The sequence below is a fragment of the Eutrigla gurnardus genome, assembly GCF_963514095.1.
Source record: "Eutrigla gurnardus genome assembly, chromosome: 7".
Lineage (NCBI taxonomy): Eukaryota > Metazoa > Chordata > Actinopteri > Perciformes > Triglidae > Eutrigla > Eutrigla gurnardus.
The window spans coordinates 27106025-27127944 of record NC_139921.1 but is presented as its reverse complement, the minus strand read 5'-3'; the positions used below and the strand labels follow the sequence as shown (position 1 = coordinate 27127944).

At 44.0% G+C, this 21920-nt stretch overlaps 2 protein-coding genes across 2 annotated transcripts in view; one reads left to right on the top strand and one right to left on the bottom strand.

The window, feature by feature from the left end:
* Positions 1-6432, bottom strand: part of smoc1 (SPARC related modular calcium binding 1) — a 40859-nt gene extending 34427 nt beyond the window's left edge. The window contains 1 exon segment of the mRNA XM_084013664.1: positions 6083-6432. Within this exon segment, the coding sequence (XP_083869790.1) occupies positions 6083-6184 (102 nt within the window). The 5' untranslated portion in view covers positions 6185-6432.
* An 8784-nt stretch (positions 6433-15216) lies between these two features.
* ccdc177 (coiled-coil domain containing 177) lies at positions 15217-19477 on the top strand. The gene is made up of 2 exons (XM_084013380.1): positions 15217-15674; positions 16390-19477. Exon 2 carries the CDS (start codon positions 16402-16404, stop codon positions 18913-18915), a length of 2514 nt encoding a protein of 837 aa, XP_083869506.1. The 5' UTR covers positions 15217-15674; positions 16390-16401; the 3' UTR covers positions 18916-19477.
* Positions 19478-21920: the final 2443 nt, after the last annotated feature.

Genomic DNA, 21920 nt, shown 5'->3' with positions numbered 1-21920 from the left:
TTAACACCTAATGTTTATGATTACATTGTTTACAAGAGCACAAAGGGGTTTTTTTAAGATGTAAAAAGTCGCAGAGCAAATTTGAGTCCAATAATTCACTCTTTAAACTCCATTTTTGGTCTCTTTAGCTGCTAAACTCGTGATGAGAGCAGTGAGACTCAACCAGAACAGGAATGTTGCAGGTCAGAAAACCAAAACAATGAGCAAAGACGAAGGAAGGGAAGGGAACTACAAAATTAATTTATCACTACAAGCAACCTTTTTAACATTACGGTCATTTGTTTCATTTTATCAGCTTTATTGTATTGTTAAACTTATTAAAATCATATTTCCTTATATGATGACATACATGGGAAAGATCACTTCCTTATTTGTCCTTTTGAAGTAGTGTAAAGTGATGTAAATGAAAGTGTGAGTGAAGAGGGAGAGGGAGGTGTTCCTCCTTTTCGGAAATGACTCTAAATCTGATTAACAGCATTCCTTGTTTGTCACTAATGCTACATCCTGGCTACAGAACAGTCAGCTGTCTCTCCTGTTCCCAGGAAGTGTGTGTGTGTGTGTGTGTGTGTGTGTGTGTGTCCCCATCACACGTTTCAGTAGATTCCGCCACCATCGCATACTAAAACTGAGACCACACACTCGCCCACATCAAAGGAAATGATTAGAAATGTGGCAGAGCGGAGGCTAATCTGCTGAGCTAGTTTGATCAGAAAGAGGAAGTGTTTCTGCCGTCCTGATAATCGGAAGGATTACAGAAGGCCGTGACTCTTTCAACAGGCCTCTCTGCGTGTCACCAACAGACTGAAGCTATAGACGATCACGTAAATAAAAATGCGTAAACCTCAACTATCACCGATGATCTGTTTAGCAAAAAAAAAAAAGAGCGACTTTGGGATGATGTGTGCGCGGAGCTCGCTGGCCTGAAATCACAGAGCTGGACGCCGGACTTGTATTTCATTACACTGATTAGAAAGACCTGAAATTGAGCGTAAAATGCTTTTGCTGATTGCAAAGTTGTCAAAAGGGAATTGACATATGTAAGCAATTTGATGAGTCGCTGTTGGATTTGCCTTTAAATTCATTTGTCAGTGTCTGATGGAATTTAAGTGGAGCCCAGGCGTCTGGTCATGCGTCTAGTTGGCTTGTGAAGTTTTCAGTTATTATTTATTTTCTTAGCATGCCCTATTTCCCTTGATTTCTCTCATTTAGTCTCGCTTATTCACTTTCCTTTATTTCCAAGAACGTTTCTTAACGACTGCCATAGAAAAGCTGGAATGATTTTCTTTTTCATGATTTAGCCGTGCACGATTGTGCGATGCTGAGGCAAAATGTAAAGAGCCTCTGTGAGGCTGTAATACTAGTCATGAAGTAAGTCCACGGTCCGTGGCTGTCTGCATGCTGTTCCATCCAACACATTTTATTCTGAACCACAAATGTCAACCTTGTGGTGGTGCTCGAGGAAAAAGTCACCAAAGTCATCAGGATTCATCAGCATCATCAGGATTAGTGTCTGCCCTGCCAATTTGTGTTTTAGACGTAGAAATATTTCACTGGACAGGGAATTAGTTTTATTCTGCTGGTAGCGTCACCAAAGTCAGTGAGCTTCATCTTCAGGACTTAAGTGTCTTCACAAAATCCATTGCAATCCATCCAAGAGTTGATGAAATGTTTGATTTGATTCATCTTAAAAACATACTCTCTTGGACACGTGAGTGACTGTGAAGGTTCAGTTTCCTCAGAGGACTAATCCCGATGCTTTGATGAACCCCAAACCTTTCCTCTCGCACCATCAACGCTCTTAAACATGCACTTGTACACAAGAAATCTCAGTATCTAATAGAAACACTGAAACCCAGAGGATGAACCAGTTGGATTTCGGACACTACATTCGAGAGACCAAAATGACCAAAATTCCTCTACCTTCACGTGTAAAGGGTGTGTAGCATTCCGGGGGATGTATTAGCAGAAATGGAATATAATATATAGTCATAACTAATAATCATGTTTTTTGTTTAGAATGATCCCTTCATTCTAGGGAGCGTATCCTCTTGGCAGAGTCCACTGTGTTGCACTGCCATGTTTCTACAGAAGCCCAGAATGGACAAAACACTGGCTAGAGAGAGCCTTTCACGTTTTTACGTTAACCTGACGGCTAAAGTAGACTCGCTAGTGACGCTGCGGTAACATGAGCCACAGATTGCACCGCCAGCCGCCGCGTGACGTCTCCTGAAGAAGTGTTCTTATGGTAAGAACGGCCTGTGAGCGAGGCGAACAGCGTTACCACGGTTTTGCCCTCTGCGGCTCACATTACCACAGTCATGGAAAAGGGAGGAGAGCGGTTTCTGGCGGTCAGTTGCTTTATACACCAGAAACATAAACATGTTGCAACTAGAGAGCTGACATTTGCCCTAAGTATCGGTGGTTGTTAGAGGATAAAAACGATCCCCAGAGGAAGAATCCATCATATGTTCAAAAGCACCATCCTAAGTGAGAACAGCGAGGTTGAGAGAACAGCAACAACATGCATATGGATGCTGCTGTGTCAGTATACAGAATCACACCACACATACAACAAAAGAACCCAAAACCACAAGCTTTGTCACCAAAAACTTTTTGTAGGCATTTTTTCCTTTAAGCGCTTTAATCAGAAACGGCTGCTGAACAGAATGTCAGGACAAAGTTTCATCTGAAAGGTTTGTATTTCATGAGCCTTCACAGAAGACGGTTGTGCCAAACTATGACCTTACCGCTTTGCCAAGAATGTTTTTCCCTATAAAGACTAAATGGAGAAAAGTGCACTGCACATCTGCGTGATTACGGCCAACAGCTCCTCTTCCCATTGTGCATCGCAATGTGTTGATGGTTGGAGGACAAACTCCTCATCCTGTTCACTTAAATCTGTCTCTCTCCATTTCATCTCAATGTCTAGAAAACAAATACAGTGCCGTATTAAACAGGTAATACTTCCATTTAATTGGACAAACTCATGCTCCCTCTCAAAACACAATATAAAGTTTATGTGCATATATACGTCATATAAATACTAAATCTCCAGTCTGTTACAGCCAGTAGCTAAATACTTAGTACAAAAAGCACAACTTTAGCAGATAAAAGATGTAATGGAAAACATCTCTAAAGTTCAAAACGGTTAGACTATTTTTGTGTTATTCTGTCCGTTGTTTTGCTAGTTACCTCGGCGTTACCCACGTCCTTCTCATCTGCCCATTGATAGAACGAATGTGAACTCCGTGCTTTTTCCTTTTTAAGTGTCAGAGAAGACATTAAAGTGACGATCAGTCAAAGTGATGAGACTGTAAACAATCTCTAGATATTAATAGCACACAACTAATACTCATTTTTGGGAGGGATTTTGTCTTTAAAGAAGCAACATATGACATTGCATTTATATAGCAACTTTAAGCAGAGAATGAATTCCCTTTCCCTCTGTGTGTGTTGTTATCTGAGCTTCTCCTTGTTTTGTTGATGTGTTGATGCCTCACTGGCTTGCTCATTGACGCACTGTTCTCATATGGCGGTTGCAGCCATAGCCCCCACCCTCCAGTTGGCTCCTTTGCCATAGTTTACACTGTTGGCATCTCGTATCTAACACCTTTTTTTAATATGAAAATGCCTGCTAATATCTGCTGTTTCATATTAGTTTTCTCTCACTTAAAAGAGTCCGTTTCCTGACCTCCATTCCTTTTGAGAACTGTCAACATAATAAAGTCAACAATCAAACACGGGCACCTGCACCTATACGCTGCATGCATCAACACACACACACATGTAGACCCCTCACACCTGCACTGTGATCTACCTCACACCATTTAAAAGGCTTTCCTGCTTTTGGACTGGGGCTGTACTTTCCCAAGCTCAAGGTATGTACTCTTGGCTGCTCCGGTGCTGAAGCCCGGCGGTTTATGTTTGTTTTTCAATGAGTTTATGAGTCTCCACCGATGCCGTCACCAAAGTATGCAAGTCGAGGGCTCATCGCATCCCATCCCCGGCACCAACAGGTTGATTTGATGAGGGGGATTAAGGAAAGATGGGTAAGAGTGGACGGCGTGCTTGTTTGTTAGCCCTGCTTTCTGACTACATCCCCCCCCCCCTGGGAAACATCATTTAGAGAAAACAGTTTAGAGGGAACTAGACTTTTGTCTGCCTGCCCACCATCTGCCTTGTTAGAGACATCATTCCCGGTACTGAGGATCAGAACATGCTAAATATCTTGTTGGAGTCATTAAGACCTGCAGTCAGATGTGAACTTTAAACGTTTTGACTGTAAAAGCATCATTTCACATCACGTTTTTCAGTGAGATCATAAAGGTGGCTCTCGCATTGGATTTTTTTCCTTCCCTCTCACCATTATTGCCTTTTGGGTGAAATAAAATAATTCAGACTGTGTCTTGTGGTGCTGCCTTCCCTCTAGTCGATGCAGACATTGACATCAAATGTTGCTCTCAAGAAAGAGAGCAGAGTGGACCAGACACATCTGAACTGCACAAACAGCAAAAAATCACCAGGCAAAAAGTTCAAAATTGTCTAATGCTTTTTGTTTGTGTCACAACCAAACTTGTATTGGGAGAAATGTTGGACTCCTGCAGTTATTACATCATGGAGCCTCCCGGGAAATGAGCAAGGAGCCGTGCTATGCAGTGGAGTTAGCTCAGGCTTTCGCCCCTGATATCAACGTGGAAAGTGGGGGTGTGAATTATGGTATTACGGCAGCTGTGAGCAATGTTAAAAGTATCTCCTCTGGTGTGAGTGGGGGTGTGCAGCAGGCCGAGTGTGACTGGATCGGGCCAGACGGAGGATGAAGTGGCTGCACACTGTTTTCATGTTAATGGAGATTTTAGTTAATGGAGATGTCGACAGTTTTTTTTTTTGCATTTTCTTCCAACTCTGTTGCTTTTGTGTATCTGACGTGTCAGCTTTTCGATGAATAAGAAGCAACCTTGTTTGTCAAATCACGCAGTGTTTTTGGAGTTAATCCAACATGGTCTTTTAAAGGGTTTCCTAAGGCCGAGGGTGCTACAGTTTCTCAGCCTGCAGAGGAGCCTTAAATCCTTTGAACTGAAGGAAGAAAGGAAAAGCAGTTTGGAATATATTTCCCCAGTCTGATAAATCTATTGTCTTCTGATTTCCTAATCATCCTAGCACTTGTTCTATCATCCCCTGTGGCTTACCACCTGAGCCAGCCTCAAAATAGGAACAAAACCAGTCACTCCACTTGTTTCTGGTTTTTTTACTCCATTACTGTGATTAAGCAAAGTATAATTCGCTGTGATTCTTTCCGCAGAGTCGCCTTGACCACTGTGTCTTGTGCAGGGAGTGAGGGAGAGGTTCAAAGACGTTGTGAAATAGTTCCAATATGTGAGCGTCATTCACCCACCCCTCTAACCACAAATATTACACTGCATCTGTGAAGTGAAACAATACTGTTCTCCATCACTTAATTCCCTCCCTCCCTCCCTCTCTGTCTGGTGCCACAGGTATTTGAAAAGAAAGGGGGGGGGGGGAAGCTGTAACAAGAAGGGGGAGAACAAATAAAGCTGTGTGAGGGGGGGGGACGTTGGAGAGACATAATGGTGACAAAGATCTGCCCCCCCCCCCAAATTCTTTTTTTTTTTTAAAGTTTAAATGCAGGGATGCGGGTTAAACTGCATATCCTTGAAAATAGCCTGTATTCATGTTTTAGGAGTTAATCCCACGATCAAGCATCAGGACGACAGCTTCTTACACTCATGATTTAAAGAGATCAGAAGTCTTAAAATGACAGCAATCAACAGCCAAAATGTGTTTTTCCTTTCTGGAAGAGTAAAAGCAGCTCATCACTCAGCTTTGGAGCAAACTTATATACAACATATATGCTTTGAAAAGTCTAGTAAGTTGGTTAAAATATTACTCATCATTCATAACTCGTTGCTGCAGAAGACAATCATTCTAGATTGTAGTTGTTAGTATATTTGCAGTGGCACTAAAACTTCTAATCTGAAATCACACATTTACACACTTTTAGTTGTGTATCGCAGCATATCTTAAAAAAGAAAAAAAAAAAAAAAAACCTCAGGTGTGGACTTACCCGTGACGCGGGCTTCTGCGCGGAGACTTGAGGCAGGTAACACAGAAACAGGAGCGCCAAAGAGCGAGGAAAGGTGAGAGGAAGCAGACTTGACAATAACATAGCTGGTAGTCGGTGAGCGATGTGTCGGCAGGTAGTCTCTCTCTCTCTGTCTGTCTCTCTGTCTCTCTCTCTCTGATGATCAACGGGTCCGAATTCTCTCCAATCTGCTCTCCTTTTTTAAGTCGTCTACTTTCTCCAATAAACTATTCACATAGTGGCGCGCGCGGGACGAGAAATCACGACTTCGGCGATGATCATGTTGTTGTTTTTTTTGTTGTTGTTTTTTTTTTATCCACTGCGGGAGAATCAGCTGTTCATCGCGGGCGGCTTCCACAGGTTGAGTCGCGCACGTATCCATTGCAACTTCATTTAAAAAGCAAAGGAGGGCGAAGCGGAGCTGACTGACACTCTCGGCTGGCCAATAGCAGCGACGGAAAAACAAGCCACGCCCACCTCTTTAACTGGTCCACGGTTTAACTCAACCGGCGGAGGAGAAGAGGCTGCTGTTCGGTCCGGAGACGCGGCAGCAGCTGCGGGGACACTCGGCGTGTTATCATCAGTCTTTGAGGGGAAACAAGGGAACAATGGCCGAGTCAGATTTTTAGGTTCTCGTCCCCATTCAGGGACATATAATGCTCTATAGTAGCCTAGTATGCTGCCGCCGTGACATTTAGCCTGTGTACTTGGGCTACAATAGAAAACATCTATTGAGTAAAGTCAATAGCTGTCACAGGCACTGCAGGGGGTCGGCCTGTGTGTGTGTGTGTGTGTGTGTGTGTGTGTGTGTGTGTGTGTGTGTGTGTGTGTGTGTGTGTGTGTGTGTGTGTGTTGGAAGGATTGTGGTAGGGCAAAAACAGCTGTGTCCCACTTAATCCCTAATTAATCCCTATTATTATATATATTTTTAAGAGTAAACCTTAATGTATGGAAGTACAACAGTTGATCACTAACTATAAACATTTTTTCTTTTTCAGAATGATTTATATTTGGTCTTTGACAGGTTGCAATGTAAACATGTTACACACAAATTTGTAAGTATTCCTCGAGAGTCAGGATTTCTTGATTGGATGAGATTTTGACACACAAAAAAAAGATAATTATAGCCTATATTCATGCTTAATATGGCACATGATAAATGTGTTTGCAAATGAAAATAAATGCTCACATTTGCTTTTAATGCAGCATAAATAAGAGAGAAATGAATTGCTCTCGGTTTCTGTGAAGCGTTCTGAGTGGGGTGTAAATTGAACTACTGTACAAACTACTGAGGGTGTTAGCAACCCTATGTCATACTTAAAAATACTCAAAATTCAGGTTGTACTTTTTAATACACTACCTCAATTTCATTACCAGTTACATTCCAGATTAAGATTTTACATGTAAAACACATGATGATCTTATAAAATGTTATTTTGTATATAAAATATGGCCTTATAATAATATGGTTATTTTACTCTTGTTAGTTCAAGCACATTTACTCATAATACTTTAAGACTTTTACATGTAATATGGTATTTTTATATTGGATAAATTGCTGCTGTTACATCAATAAATGATCTGACTCCAGCAGTGATTATATTGCATTACTGTCCATCCTGACAGAAACTGGTCCCACGCTGTAGTCGCCCTACTCAGCTTCTTCCCTCCGACCTCCTCTTTCTCCCCGTGCACTCTCTCTTTTTTTCTCCATCTCTTCCCTTTCTCCATCTTTTCCTCTTTCAGAGGAATTGTGTGGCCTATTGAGAGCGAAGAGGCTGAGCGAGGGAAGTGGAGTGTTGAGTGCAGGTGTCCAGCTTCAGTTCAGTCCACAGAAACAGGGCTTTTAAGAGCTAAAAAGGGCCATCCGGTCACCCTTTGCAGGAGTGGGTAACCCCCCTCCAACCCCCTTCCCTCAGTCTTTGTCCCTATAGATATTTTTTAATTGTTGCCTATGACAGTTCAGCGGCTTTTTGAGTGCCTCAGTGAAGAACCTTGTAATTAGAGCTATTGAGCTGCTGGAATTGGCACAATTAGGGTCAGCATTGATGAGTCCTGTGTGCGCCTGACGGTTTCAGTGAAGGGCTATTTTCTCAGGAAGGATGGAGAGTATTTGTGGGGAGAAAAATGGAGAGTGAATTATCTGTATTGGTCTTCATCGGACCACCGTAGAGACTCAGCGAAGCGCCGGTGTAGTATCATCATCAGAGCCGTGAGAGGTTGGACACGGCTCACCTTGGCATCGTCTTTTTCCGTCGCCCCCTTTGCTCTCTACCAGCATGTCCTGGTGCGAGTGGAGAAATGCTGTGGGAGGTGAGGATGAGAAGCAGAGAGAAGGGGGGGGACAGGAGTGTCTCTTGGAATGTTAACGAGATCAGTTTATATCTGCTCTTCCCTCTCGCTTCAACCCTCCACCCCCTAACAAAGAAGACAAAGTTTTCCGGGGTGTAAAGCTGTTGTAGGCAAAGCATGGCTCTACACTTTTAATTCTGTTGTCATTTGGCCGAGCATGAAAGAAAACCGTCCGACAACAAAAACAAAACCAAGAAGGAATGAATGGGCATGCTGAAAGGAAATGTATTTCCCAATTACTGAAGCGGCCCTTCCAAAGACCCCCCCTCCCCCAGCTTACACCAACTACATACGGTCGAAAATTAGCAGGTGTCTGTAGACACAGAAACAGACGGAGCAGGACAGAGGCCACCCAGAGATCTGACGGCCGGGAGGGAGGGAGGGCTTAGCACAGATGTTCAGCCATGATGTCACATGGAGGAGAAGTACACGTTAGACACACACAGACCTGACATAGCACACACTAGTTAGTAGCCCCATCATTTTGTATAGTTATTCACTCTTTTATACTACATGGTCTTTTCATAATAAAAGCTCCACTTAAATGTTTCCATTGTCGCTGCTTTTTATTAGCTGATATCAGTGCAATGAAACCATATGATTATTTTGAATATAATGTCTGCTGTGCTTTATTTTTTATATTTTTTACAGTGTATTTACAACTTTGAGGTTTTTGTACAGAGTTGTACAGTATTGAGGTGCTTGTACTTCATGTTATTTGGCTTTTTACCGCTACTCATTTACATTTCTGAGTGAAATATTGTAGTTTTTACTCCATGAATTTATCTGACAATCATATAATATAAATAATAACACCCTAAAAGAGGCTGATTCTGTATGATGAGTACTTTTGGCCATTTTTATACGATAAAAGTGCATATTTCTGATGATACCTCAGTACTTAAGTACATTTATTGATGAAGTACAGTTTTGAACACTCCTCAATCTGAGTGTACGATGGCTCTTGAAAAGTTAGTGTTGTCAAACACAACCAAACACTTACGGGCTGAATGAAAGACAGACAGGGGGGGCGGGGCTGGGTGGTGAGCTGTGGAAAAATCAGAGGTCAGATAGAAAGCCCACTCGTTTTTTTTTAAAGTGTCATCTGGATTTCATTTAATAAATTCCACATATTTTACATGTACTGGCCGCAATTTTCATTAGCTCCTGAAAACGAGGAGCCGCGGATAGCCCTTGGCTGGCCGACAGTCCTGGACAGCGGCAACCTGGCCTCTTATTACCCTCTTCAGACACACACTCCCACATAAACACACACACACACACACACTGAGGCTGATGTAGGAGCATGCCTCGTCACGGAAACGCACAGCAACAAATAAATAAGCCCACAAAGCCGAATTATCCGTGACATTAATCGGAGATGCAAGGGATTTTTTTTTTTTAACGCAGTGAGAGAATGAAAGAGAAAGTGGCAACAGAGAGCCACGGGTGTGAAAAGGGCTATTGAGTCTGGACTGGGGTGTCCCGCACCTGCGCTGTCTATTCACCCCACTGTTTACACACTGTCATCCACAATTAATACCTCATGGGGACTGGGCTGCCTGCCCTCTGCAGGGCCCCTGGACCCATCCAGGGCCCTTATGGATGCCTAATTGAGCATACCGCTCTCCTGATTGAATTAACAGCTCTGTCTCTGGGACCTTTTCCCCTTCCACCGAGGAGGGGGACTATTCCACGCCCGCATGGGACCCCTGTACCGACCCACAGAAGGCAGAGGACGAGGGGGTGTGGGGGGGGGGGGGGGGGGGTTGGTGGCTGGAGAAAAGCAAAGGGTCAGAAGGGGGAGTTGTTGAAACTGTCCAGAAAAACGTGTCCCTTTTCTGTTTGCAAACCGAGGCTGGAAATGTGAACCGGGGGCAACCAGAGGTCTCAGTCTTCACAGGACCAGCGAGTTCCTGCAGGACAGTGAGTATTTGGGACACAGCGAGTGAAAAGAGCACATCAGCCTACAGTGCTGCATTAGAATGCTCAAGTGGTACCTTTAACTTTCACATAATCTGGTAGTCTTGTTATTCTGCACAGATATTAATTATTAGGGCTAGAGATTTGATTTTAAAGCATAATACACCTTATCTGACAGATCCACAATCTCCTGCAAACAATGATGTAATTTGGTAGCAGCTGTACAGAGAAAAGTGAGTTCTAATAACTTCTAATTATTATTGCTTAAGTAACCTAGAATGTTTTGAACATGCAAACACTTAAAAATTGGTCTACATGTAGGTTGTAACACCTAATGTACAGTATATTAATCATTTATATTAAAATCTAACAAATACATGTCATAAAATTATTCCCCATAGTTATAACCAGATAACATAGTTCCTATAGGAAATAATAAACCTATAAAATTAAGCTTTACATATCACACAGTATTCTATTTTGTTCCAATAATCAAACTATTTACACATGACAAGAATTCTGATCCTAAGAATTCTGTTCATGACAGGATCGGAAAGCTATTACATAAACAATAGAAAACATAATGTGCATTATTATTTTACCCCGTTCACGATTTTAATTATGGAGCAAATGTGATGATATGAAAATATCAAAATTATAAATGACAAAAAAGAAGCGAATATTACAGCTATAATATAGACATATAATATCAGCCATTATGATTTATTATCCCTTTTTTCTGTGTGTGGAGGCACATCCTCACATCTGGATCACTAAACTTGTCTAAATAGCATTAAACAGCCTCTGAAAGTGTTGGGCTCCAGGCGAACACCCTCACAGTGTCCTCTTGGCACAATCCACTACAATAGCAGTTAAATATAATAATGTGGAAAATCAGTAGCCCTCTGGAGAGACTGAAATGCACTGAGGTCCACTGCATCCTCTTTATTTCCAGGTCTGTAAAAGAGTTTGCCATGTCTTCATCCTCCACTTGTCAAAGTTCAGCACACATGTAGAGCTGAAAGTCAGATCTGCAGTGAAACGGGTGAATTCGTCTCAGCGGAGGCTGCCGAGTCCTGTTGCCAAACGTGGTTATTGTCCGAGTTCCCAGAGTTTCTGTCTGTCTGCAGTCTGTTGGAAGTCTCTGTGTAAAAATAGGCTTCCTTCAGTGGAGCGAGCGGCATATAGACCGATTCTGCTCTCAATCTGTTATTCCATGTCAAGACTTCTTAATCAGTCCCCCAACTCCTCCAATAGATTCCCCAAACTAGCAGAGCTGATATACAATCCGTACTTTTATTAAATGTTAGGCACTGGAACGCACAACACTCACCTGTGTTAGCAGACACAACTAATTATATAAGAACTGTACTTCATTACAGTTTTGTCTTTAGTCATCATGTTTTTTTGAAGTGTATGTATTTTGTCAGTGGTTAAAGTAAAAGTAGTAATACCACAGAATAGAAGTACACTACACAAGCCATGCATTCAAAGTATTAGTCATTAACATGACATATTGGCATCAAAGTAAAAGCACACAGCAGAATTCAGAAGAATATAAGTTAAATGATTGAATTCCAATTATTGCTGTATTAATAAGATTATTACTTACTTACTGCAGCTGGTGAACGTTGGGTTTATACAAGGATCAATAGTCTTTGTTTTTCTATAATAAGGCATCCTGATTTATTAGTTTGCTATATTTTGTATTCGGAAACTAAATCTGTAAAGTAACGGAAGTTATGAAATTCATGTAGAGGAGTTAAAAGTACATTATGTGTCTCTGAAATATAGTGGAGTAGAAATATAAAGAAGCAGGAAATGGAAATATGAGCAATGTACAAGTACCTCAAAACTGTACTTAGTGCAAGTGTTTATGTACTAGTTATCTTACACCACTATATATTTAGTGAATGCTTTTTCTCGTTAATTAAGCTTATATACATGTAGTCTGTTTTCATGAGGAGCAAAGTAAACGTGCATGAATGAGTTTTCTTGTTTTTCTTTGATGAATATATTTATTAACGTGCCAGTTTTTCCGAAGACAATATCAACAAAACATTTATGAAACAATTGACAAAACCTCCATATCATGTTTGGAGCTAGACTGCTTTCTAAATGATTTACTAATTAACTAACTGCTTGCATGATGTATTGTTTGCAGTCATTTTCCATTTTGAGTTTATATTTTCAGGACAATTCAAATGATTTATTATTTAATAAATGAAAAGTAAACGTATTAGTTTGGTAACAGTTTACTCTGTGATATGTCTATTGCTGTGACATCATTGTTGAGAATAAGGAGTGAGATCTGTCACATTGAAGCAGTGGTCATTTATATTAAAATAGCTTTTAGGGTGTAAATATGCCTTCAGATCAGGGTAACTTTGTAAAATATTGATGTGCAGCTATTGTTTGTCAAATGTACTGCATGTTTGTTTGTCCTTAAAGATACTTACAATCCTGAGTACCACATAACAAACTTCCTGTACAAATATTATACGTTAAAACGTATTCCTGAGAATCCAGATAGTTCCCCCAACATAACCAGTAAATATGTGACTGCTCGGGTCCCTCTCCACCAGCCGGTGTCTCCAGTGTCTCCATGGCTGCACGGAGCGGCTCACCTCTCGATGAACCCCCAGTCCAGCTTTGGTGGTGGAGAGCATGCCCTACCAAAAACAAAAACACAAGAAATTCTGTTGAGCATACCCCTGCACCAGTGAACTGTGCAGCGACCACACCATGCCCCGCTCCCCTTTGGCCCCCCTCCCGGACCCCATGCCCCCGGTTAACAAGCCAGCCAGCACGTTCCCTGTTGTCACTTGTTACCCGCCGCTGTCCTCCTGATACGGCAAACGGGCGGGGCCAATTAAACTCGCACTGTTCCCCACACCGGGTCAGGAGTTTAGTGGGTCATCATCACTGTGATTTACACTCCAGAGTTATCTAATCCTGATTCACCCGCTCCCACTGGACCGGACCAGACCAGCATGACACTCACACAAATACAGAGACCACTGTGTTGTACTTCTTCTACCACTTGTAGTACCTGCTATAAGAATGATTACTGCTACTACCAACTCTGCTAGTAATTGTAGCTGCATCACGAGTAGGAGTAGGAGTAGGAGTAGTAGTAGAAGATGTTACGGATATAGAAATACTCTTTCCATGGTAGCAGATGTTGATGCTGCAGCAGCAGTATTGGAAATAGAAATAGTTGTACTAGAGCGTGTAGTGTCTTTGAATATGACTTTCTGTGAATGTTTGTTGTTCTCTGGTGTCTCGTCTGAACAGGAACGCTCTGGTCTGCTAGATATTTAGCCCTGTTAGCTCTGCTATCACGCCGCAGGACTCCCACCGGCTGCTAACAGCTAACTAGCTGTCCTCCTACTGACGTTTGTCATTTATTAAGTGATAGTTATACATGCATGCAATTGTTTTACTGAGAAGTCAAGAGAAGAACAATCCGTAGCAGAAACAAATGTCCAATACTGAATTATACTGTCAGTATAATATGTTTTTGAAAGCAGTGTGACTCACTGCAACCACAAGAAAAATACTAAAATAAGCATAAATGATATCGGGCTGATGGGTCCGGTAGTATGTGAGATTAGCCGTGGACAGACGGACAGACCCACAAACACACTCACAGCCATATGCATCCTCTCCTGGTGGCGGTAACCTGCACCTGATCATATAACGTTTAGAATAAAATGTACATCAGAGGCACCAACTCTCCTCATGGAGGTGAACTCTCACCAGATCTGTTGTTGCTGCCCTGTCTGTGACCCTGACCTTTGACCTCCCCTGCACACAGATCAATTAAGTAACAGAGCACATGTCCCAGTGTTCACTTTCATTAAATAACTCATCGTCTTTTCCAGTTTATTCCTCTTCAGAGTTGGTGATGGACTGGGTCTGTTTTAGATCATCTTTTTGTTTTTATTAGTCCCACAGTGAGGACATTTACAGGGTTACAGCAGCAAAAGAGGATAGACAAATAACACAAAGTATCAATAGCAGATGCAAAATACATAATACAGTCCCCTGGGAGCCTCATAACTACAAGTCTTCTATAATGTAGAAACATATTTGAATAAGTGACTTTGACTCATTTAGAGAATCAGAATAATTCAATGGGGAATAGAAAAGTGTATTTAGACTCAAATAAACCGGCTTGTGGAGACTGCTGTTTAAACAGATAATGAATGACAATATAGTCAAATATTTGATTGAAGTGACGGTACAAACAGGGGACGAATTAGACGAAAGTGGAGCAGAATATACAAGTTTATTATAAGTTATAGTTTGCATCATCAAAATGTTTTAAGTGTGTCATATATGCATATGAATAACCAGAAGAATGTCTAGAAATATTACAAATGAAATCATCATTAATAATATCCAGTGATACAATGGATCATTTTAAAACACAGCAATATGAGTGCTTTTACTTTACATTTAGCTTATAATACTGTTTTTTATGTATTAATATATTCAACGCAGGACTACTACTTTTAAGTCTGGTATCACTACTTGTGCCTTAAAGATCTGAATACTTGATAGTGATGCTGGTCTGAGAAGCTCAAAGCATTCATCTATTGTGATATACCACCATCTAGTGTCCGTTGTGTGTAATTACAGCGCATTGGACGTCACATAAGCAGGCTGGCAGATGGCAGCTGTGCACAGATGTATTTATAGATAGATTCTACTTTCCTACAAAAAAAAAATAATATTTTTGCATCACCTAGAATACAAATTATAATACAGGAAACTGAACACATTTCGTAAAGATACGTCCATTTTCAGCACCTTTTAGTTGCATGTTAAAAGCGTGTTATTCGAGGGAAGGAGCGCTCGATTCGCTGCAGCACGCGGACCGTAGTTTTAGCATATGCCAGGAGCAGGCGGAGCTAAGGAGGCTGCGATGGAGATACGCCTCTGAGGGGGAAGAGCAGGTGAACACCGCTGGTGTTTACGGGATGCACTTTGCCGAAGGAGGCTCGGAGGAAGCCGGATAGGAGGCTTCTTCGTCGCCGTGCACATCTCCCTGCGGGCGGGTTCGTTGCGTGTTTTTGCGGCGGTGATTTGCGCGGCAGCCCGACAGGCTGCGAAGGGCTCCGTCTGTCTGTCGTGTCTCTGGAGGTCGCGATGTGAAGCTCCATCGTTGGGTCGACGGCCGCAGCCTTTTCTCCCCCCCCATCAAACCTGATAGTATGCAGGGAGCCAGGGCCGCTGGACGGATTACAGGGGAACAAAGCACCGGTTTAGAAAACGTTTTACAAACTGGCAGGTCAGTGGGTGTTCGTGTGATGCGCCAAATACATCCCAAAAAAACCCGGGATGAAACGGGTGTAAAATAGAGTAAATATGGGATTTGTGACTAACCAGCAAACAGCTGAACACCTCTAATAGAATCTGTCTTTAGAATTAAATCCTGAGGGGTTTTAAATATGGACATACAGATATGTTCTGCCTTTGTGCTGCTGACAGAAAAGTCCAGGCCTTTACTGTTTGGGAGGTGTGAATCCATGATGGAGAGCAGATAGCTGCTAGAAGTCTTAGTGCTCGAGTTCCCCAGATCTCTGCTTTATTAAATATATATGTTGTAGGACCTGGTTAGATTTATTTTTAGGTTGATGTGATGGAGAGTGAAACATTTTACTATCGTAATCAAATTCTCTCAGCCCACTAACTCTGCCAAAAATAGATATCTATTAAAGGACCCTGGTGTGTTTTTTTTTTTCGTGCATTGTGTCACTCCCCTGAAGGGGAAATGTCTCATCTGGTGTAAAAAAAAAAAATCAGTGCATGAATATGTGTTCATGCATGCATGCATGAATCTCCGGAGCTTCGTTTTGACCCTCCCCCACAGACTGCATCTCTCTTAAGCTCTGGACTGGATGCTGTAATCCTCTAATTTAAACCTCTTCCCACTATTTTATCCACATCCTGTCACATACAACCACCATTGACCTCTGCCCCCCCTCCCTCTTCTCTACCTGCAGTATTCGCCAACTATGGTCGACCCCTCGGAGGCTGAGGAGCAGAACAAGTGTAAAGGCCCACAGCTCGACACGCCAGCTGTGGCCACCGAGGACCCTCGGTTGCCAGATCAGGCCGATGGCACGACAACGGAGGATGATGGGGATGCCGGTTTCGAGACGCCGCCCTCCGGCAGTTCCGAGCCAAGCCCCTGCCACACCGCAGCCCCGGCGGGGCCAGACGCTGCCCCTCCGGGGACCCCACCCGAGGAACCACAGACTCAGACTGAAAAAGATCCGCCACCAAAATTGCACTTGGATCTGTACAATTTTGACTCGCCGGTCGCAGAGGGCAGTCGTTACGTGTTAACAAGCCCTCACTCTCTGGAGGCATGTGCTCGCTGTGGGGTCAAACCCGTGGAGCTCCTGCCCCGACCGCTGGCCGACTTCGCCCGGGAGGCCCCCGGACGCTCCATGCGTGTCGCCACAGGTCTGTTCGAAGTCTACGAGAGGGACAGACACGCCAAACTGAGGCAGTGCAGGGAGGAGAGGGAGAGGATCGTTAGAGAGGAAAAAAGGAGGATTCTGCAGGCAACAGTCAATACCGGGGGCAGTGCGTCATCGTCCTCTGTGGAGCAGCAGCAGCAGAAAGCCGCCTCTGGCTCCTCTCAGCCTGCTAAATCTGGACCGGTGACCTCCAGCTCAGCCCCTGACGGAGCCTCTAGAGCCACAGCATCAGCTCTTTTATCGAAAGCCCCCACCACCAGTATCTCCCCTAGATCTCAGTCCTCAAAACCTGCTTCCACAACCTCTACACCGTCCTCCAAGGTTGGTTTCGTAAGATCTGCCAAGCAACCGTTGTCCACTTCATCTGAACACGTAAAAACCACAAGGCCGCTCTCGTCCGGCCCTCCACCAGTAGTGCGGAAGTCCTCAGGCGGTAAATCTTCAAACACTTTCCCCAGATCGACCCCGAAACCCCCCGCCTTCCCCAGAGCCAACTCCACTTTAGCGTCCTCGGTGACGAAGCCTGCCGTCCAGAGCTCTGGGAGCCCTCTGAACGGCACAGCGGGACCACCGTTCTCTCAGCACAATGGACATCTTGGCTTACAATCCAAGGTGCAAGGAAAAAGCCATTCGCTGGAGTCCTTACAGCGGAGGATGGATCCAGTCTGCTCTTCCACCTCCACCACCACAACTACCACGACATGCACCTCATCGGAGTCGGGTGCTTCCTCTTCTTACAGCTGGGACGGTGCACGAGATCACTGGGCCAAAGTCTCCAGCCCTCGCGCTCGCACCATGGCCACGTTCAACTCCCTGATGGGCCGCAGCCTCAGCCTCGGCGACCTGAGCCACTCTCTCCAGACGACGCAGAAGGTGGAGCGCATCGTGAAGGAGGTGAAGCGTCGAGGCCTCAAGGCCGTGTCCGAGCGCGACCGCAAGATCGCAGCCTTGATGCTCGCCAGGTACCAGGAGGAAGACATCATGAGTCAGACCCGCTACGTGGCTCACCTCCAGTGGGACAGCGAACGGCGGATGGACGAGCTGCGGCGGGAGCAGGAGGACCGAGAGAAGCAGCGCGCCGTGCTTCAGTGCCAGCGAGTGTGGCAGACCCAGGTGTCCATACGTCAGCGGAGACTCAGCCAGCAGGAGCGACTGTCGGCTGCTGCCAAAATGCGACAGGCGGAGGAGAGCGAGGAGCGATGGAGGGAGCTCGCAGAGCAGCAGGAGCGCAGCCGTCTGCTGAGGTTGCAGCAGGCGGCGCGAGAGGAGAAGCATAAGAAAGCTCTCCAGGAGCAGAACCTGAAGGCCCTGGAGGAGGAGAGGGCGGCCATGCTGGAGCAGGAGAGGCTGCTGCTGAAGGAGAAGCTCACCATGGCGGAGCTGAAGAGGCAGGAGAAGGAGCACCAGGTCAAGGAGGATCGACGAGGTCTGAACAAAGCGGAGAAGAGACGCCACGCCGCCCTGATACAGGAGATCGCCCGCAGAGAGCAGGAGGAGAGGGAGGACGCCAGGAGGGCGGCGGAGGAGAAGCTCAGCCGCTCCCTGGAGAATTACGAACAGATAGTTGAGCGTCGAGGGCAGGAGCTGAAAGAGAAGGCCAAGCGTGAGGAGAAGCAGATCCAGAAAGCACGCAGGGCAGCGGAGAAGCGTGAGAAGCAGCAGCAGCAGCTTCTGGAGGCTCGCGTGAAGGAGGCGGAGAAACGAGCCCAGCAGGCAGCGTTGGTGGCCGAGGAGAGGGCCAAAGAGAAAGCTCAGCGGGCCGTCCAGACCCGGCAGGAGAAGGAGAAACTCCAGAAGCTCAACAGGCAGCGGGTGGAGGAGGAGGAGAAGCAGAGGCGCCTGGAGCTGCTGCAGTCCATCGAGAGGAAGCTGGAGAAGAGCGAGCAGATCTTCAAGGAGAAGAGGGCGGTGCTGGAGAGCGCTCGCTCCGTGGCCCAAGCCTCCTTTCACGTACGAGACAAAGTGCGGGAGGAGACCAACATGCGTACGTTCGATAAAATGGCCCTGGAGGCTCAATTCAAAGCCAGCCTGGATGAGAAATAAAGCCACAGCTCCACTGTGGACCCCTTACTTCTGGTCATGTGCTCGGCTCCCGCCTTCATCATGGCCCCCTCACTCAACAGCTTTACCCTTCTTCCCATGAAGTTATTTTTTCCTTACATGTCTTTACCCATCTGCTTCTTTGATCACATCAGTTTTTATCATAGTTCCTTTCAAACCGAGTTCTGTATCGTGGATGTAATGAGACTACAAACCAATCAGCTTTTATGAAGGAAGCCTGTATGAAACAAACCGTGGACTTCATATTAGATGAGAGAGCGACTCTGCAACACAACCCCTCCTCTCTCTCTCTCTCTCTTTGCCCTCTTCTCCGACTACCCCAGCTACTGGACTGGAAGCTGTGCGGGAATGAAAAGAGCCATTGTTTACCAGGAAGCACAACTCCATGACAACTGCAGAGGCTTTTAAGGGAGCACTCCTGTAAGGGAGAATTAAGCGCAAATGGTTCTAGCCCCCCCCAAAGCAAACTCAGAGTCCTTTTGATAGATAGAGCATGGAAATGAAGCCCCGGGCTGGACACTCGCTGACAATGCAGCACAGCAGGGCGATGTGCAACGAGCCCCGTGCTGATGGAGCATCGGATGACTCCCACCAATCCCCTTCAAGGATCCCCTCTGTCTCCCCTCTTCACGTCACATTACATTAAACAGTGAAGCGCCCTGAGAGACCGCCACCTTCTGACTCCCCCTGCAGTCGATCTCCTCCCAACACAGCCCCCTGGTGACCAAGTCAAGGGCAACAGGTACGTTTTTTAATTTTTTTCCCATTAAATTTGCAGGTTATGCAATGTCTTCTGTTTTGTTATGTGATGTTTCCTTTCAGTGCTTGCAGTTAAAAACAACAACAACCCGTGAGCACGCTGACCCCAACTTGACAGAGAAAAAAATTGCATCTACTTATGAGCTGACATGCAAGCCAACAACGGGGCTTTAAAGGACTCTGGCTGTGCTAATCCTACAATCTCTCAGATTAAAAGAAAAGCGAGATACAAATGGGGTTTTGCCCTCATGTCGATGTGGGCGTTGCCATAGCAATAGAAATCAGGACAGAGCAGCAAAGGTGAATGCCTGAGCGGAGAGAGTGCGTGGGAATATAAGAGAGCTGTGAGAACGGCGGCTCGTTCTGGTCTTTTCTTTGGGAAAAACACGGCATCACGTTGTGCTGACTCTACTGCAGCGTTCCTGCTTGTTAAGGCTGAAAGCCTTTCAAACCTTCACCTACACAGTCAGTCGCCAGGAAGTAGCTTGGACGTTTCAGCCTGCTACCTGCTAACATCACTTAACTGCCGAGATGAAAGCCAGACTGAATTTTGAAATGCCGCTTTAGACCAGCAGGACATACAGGCTTATGTATGACCGACTGAGCCACGCTGTTCTCAGCAGATAATCATGGGATGGAAGGTTAGAGGGATGAGACGGCAGATTTTTAGGTGCTTATCACCGTGACTGAAATCATGAGGTCGCCAATCTAGGAAAGGTTATATGACAATGCAGTAACGTGATAAATGTTGCAGTGAATGCTAGTTAACCACACATTTACAAATAGAAAAGAACACGTAAGGGGAACCTGCAGATTTAGGAGATGGATGTGGCAGATCAACATAATATACTTTTTTCATGATTTTTTTCAAAATACTATACTTTGACTTTTTTCATGATTTTTTTCAAAATATTATACTTTGACTTTTTCAAAATACTAAGCTTTGACTTTTTTCATTTCTTTTTTAAAAATACTATACTTTAAAAAAAAAAAAAGCCTTGATCATATTGTTAAAAAAAGGTCATGCTATAGCATGTCGAAAATTCACGAAAAAGTCAGTCAGGATATATTCATAAAAAAATATTTAAAATTGTTAAAAAGGCATTAAAAATCGCTCATATCGCTTGACGCGCCTAGTCTCAGTGTAGTGAGTCCAAAACAGCCATAAAAAGCCATGGTCAACTTTTTCAGGGAAAAAAAAAGTCATACTATAGCATGTCGAAAAAAAAGTGAAAAATCGACAAAATTCATAAAATGTTGTAAAAATGATGTAAAAGTCCTAACATATGCTTCTATATCGCGTGTCAATCAAAATCGGAGTGTAGTGAGTCCAAAACAGTCATAAAAAGGCTTATTCATGGCAGGCAGGAAGGTGGTTGAGTGGTTAGAGTGCATGCCATTTACCCATGTCTGCATATATGCAGCAGCCTCAGGTTCGAATCCCGGCTGGAGATCCTTTGATACATGTCACATCCCCCTCTCTCTCCCATGTTTCCTCTCTATCCACCGCTAAATACAAAGGTGTCTATGCAAGAAAATAATCTTAAAAAAAAAAAGCCTCCATCATATTGTTAAAAAAAAGGTCATGCGGTCATGTCGAAAATTCACGAAAAAGTCAGTCAGTATATATTCACAAAAAAATATTTAAAATTGTTAAAAAGGCATAAAAATCGCTCATATTGCTTGACGCGCCTAGTCTCAGTGTAGTGAGTCCAAAACAGCCATAAAAAGCCATGGTCAATTTTTTCAGGAAAAAAAAAGTCATACTATAGCATGTCGAAAAAAAAGTGAAAAATCGACAAACTTCATAAAATGTTGTAAAAATGATGTAAAAGTCCTAACATATGCTTCTATATCGCGTGTCAATCAAAATCGGAGTGTAGTGAGTCCAAAACAGTCATAAAAAGGCTTATTCATGGCAGGCAGGCAGGTGGTTGAGTGGTTAGAGTGCATGCCATTTACCCATGTCTGCATATATGCAGCAGCCTCAGGTTCGAATCCCGGCTGGAGATCCTTTGATACATGTCACATCCCCCTCTCTCTCCCATGTTTCCTCTCTATCCACCGCCAAATACAAAGGTGTCTATGCAAGAAAATAATCTTAAAAAAAAAAAGCCTTGATCATATTGTTAAAAAAAGGTCATGCGGTCATGTCGAAAATTCCCGAAAAAGTCAGTCAGTATATATTCATAAAAAAATATTTAAAATTGTTAAAAAGGCATAAAAAT

What these genes read in the sequence shown, in the direction of transcription:
- ccdc177 (XM_084013380.1), top strand. Translation starts at nt 16,402, where the DNA reads ATGGTCGACCCCTCGGAGGCTGAGGAGCAGAACAAGTGTAAAGGCCCA.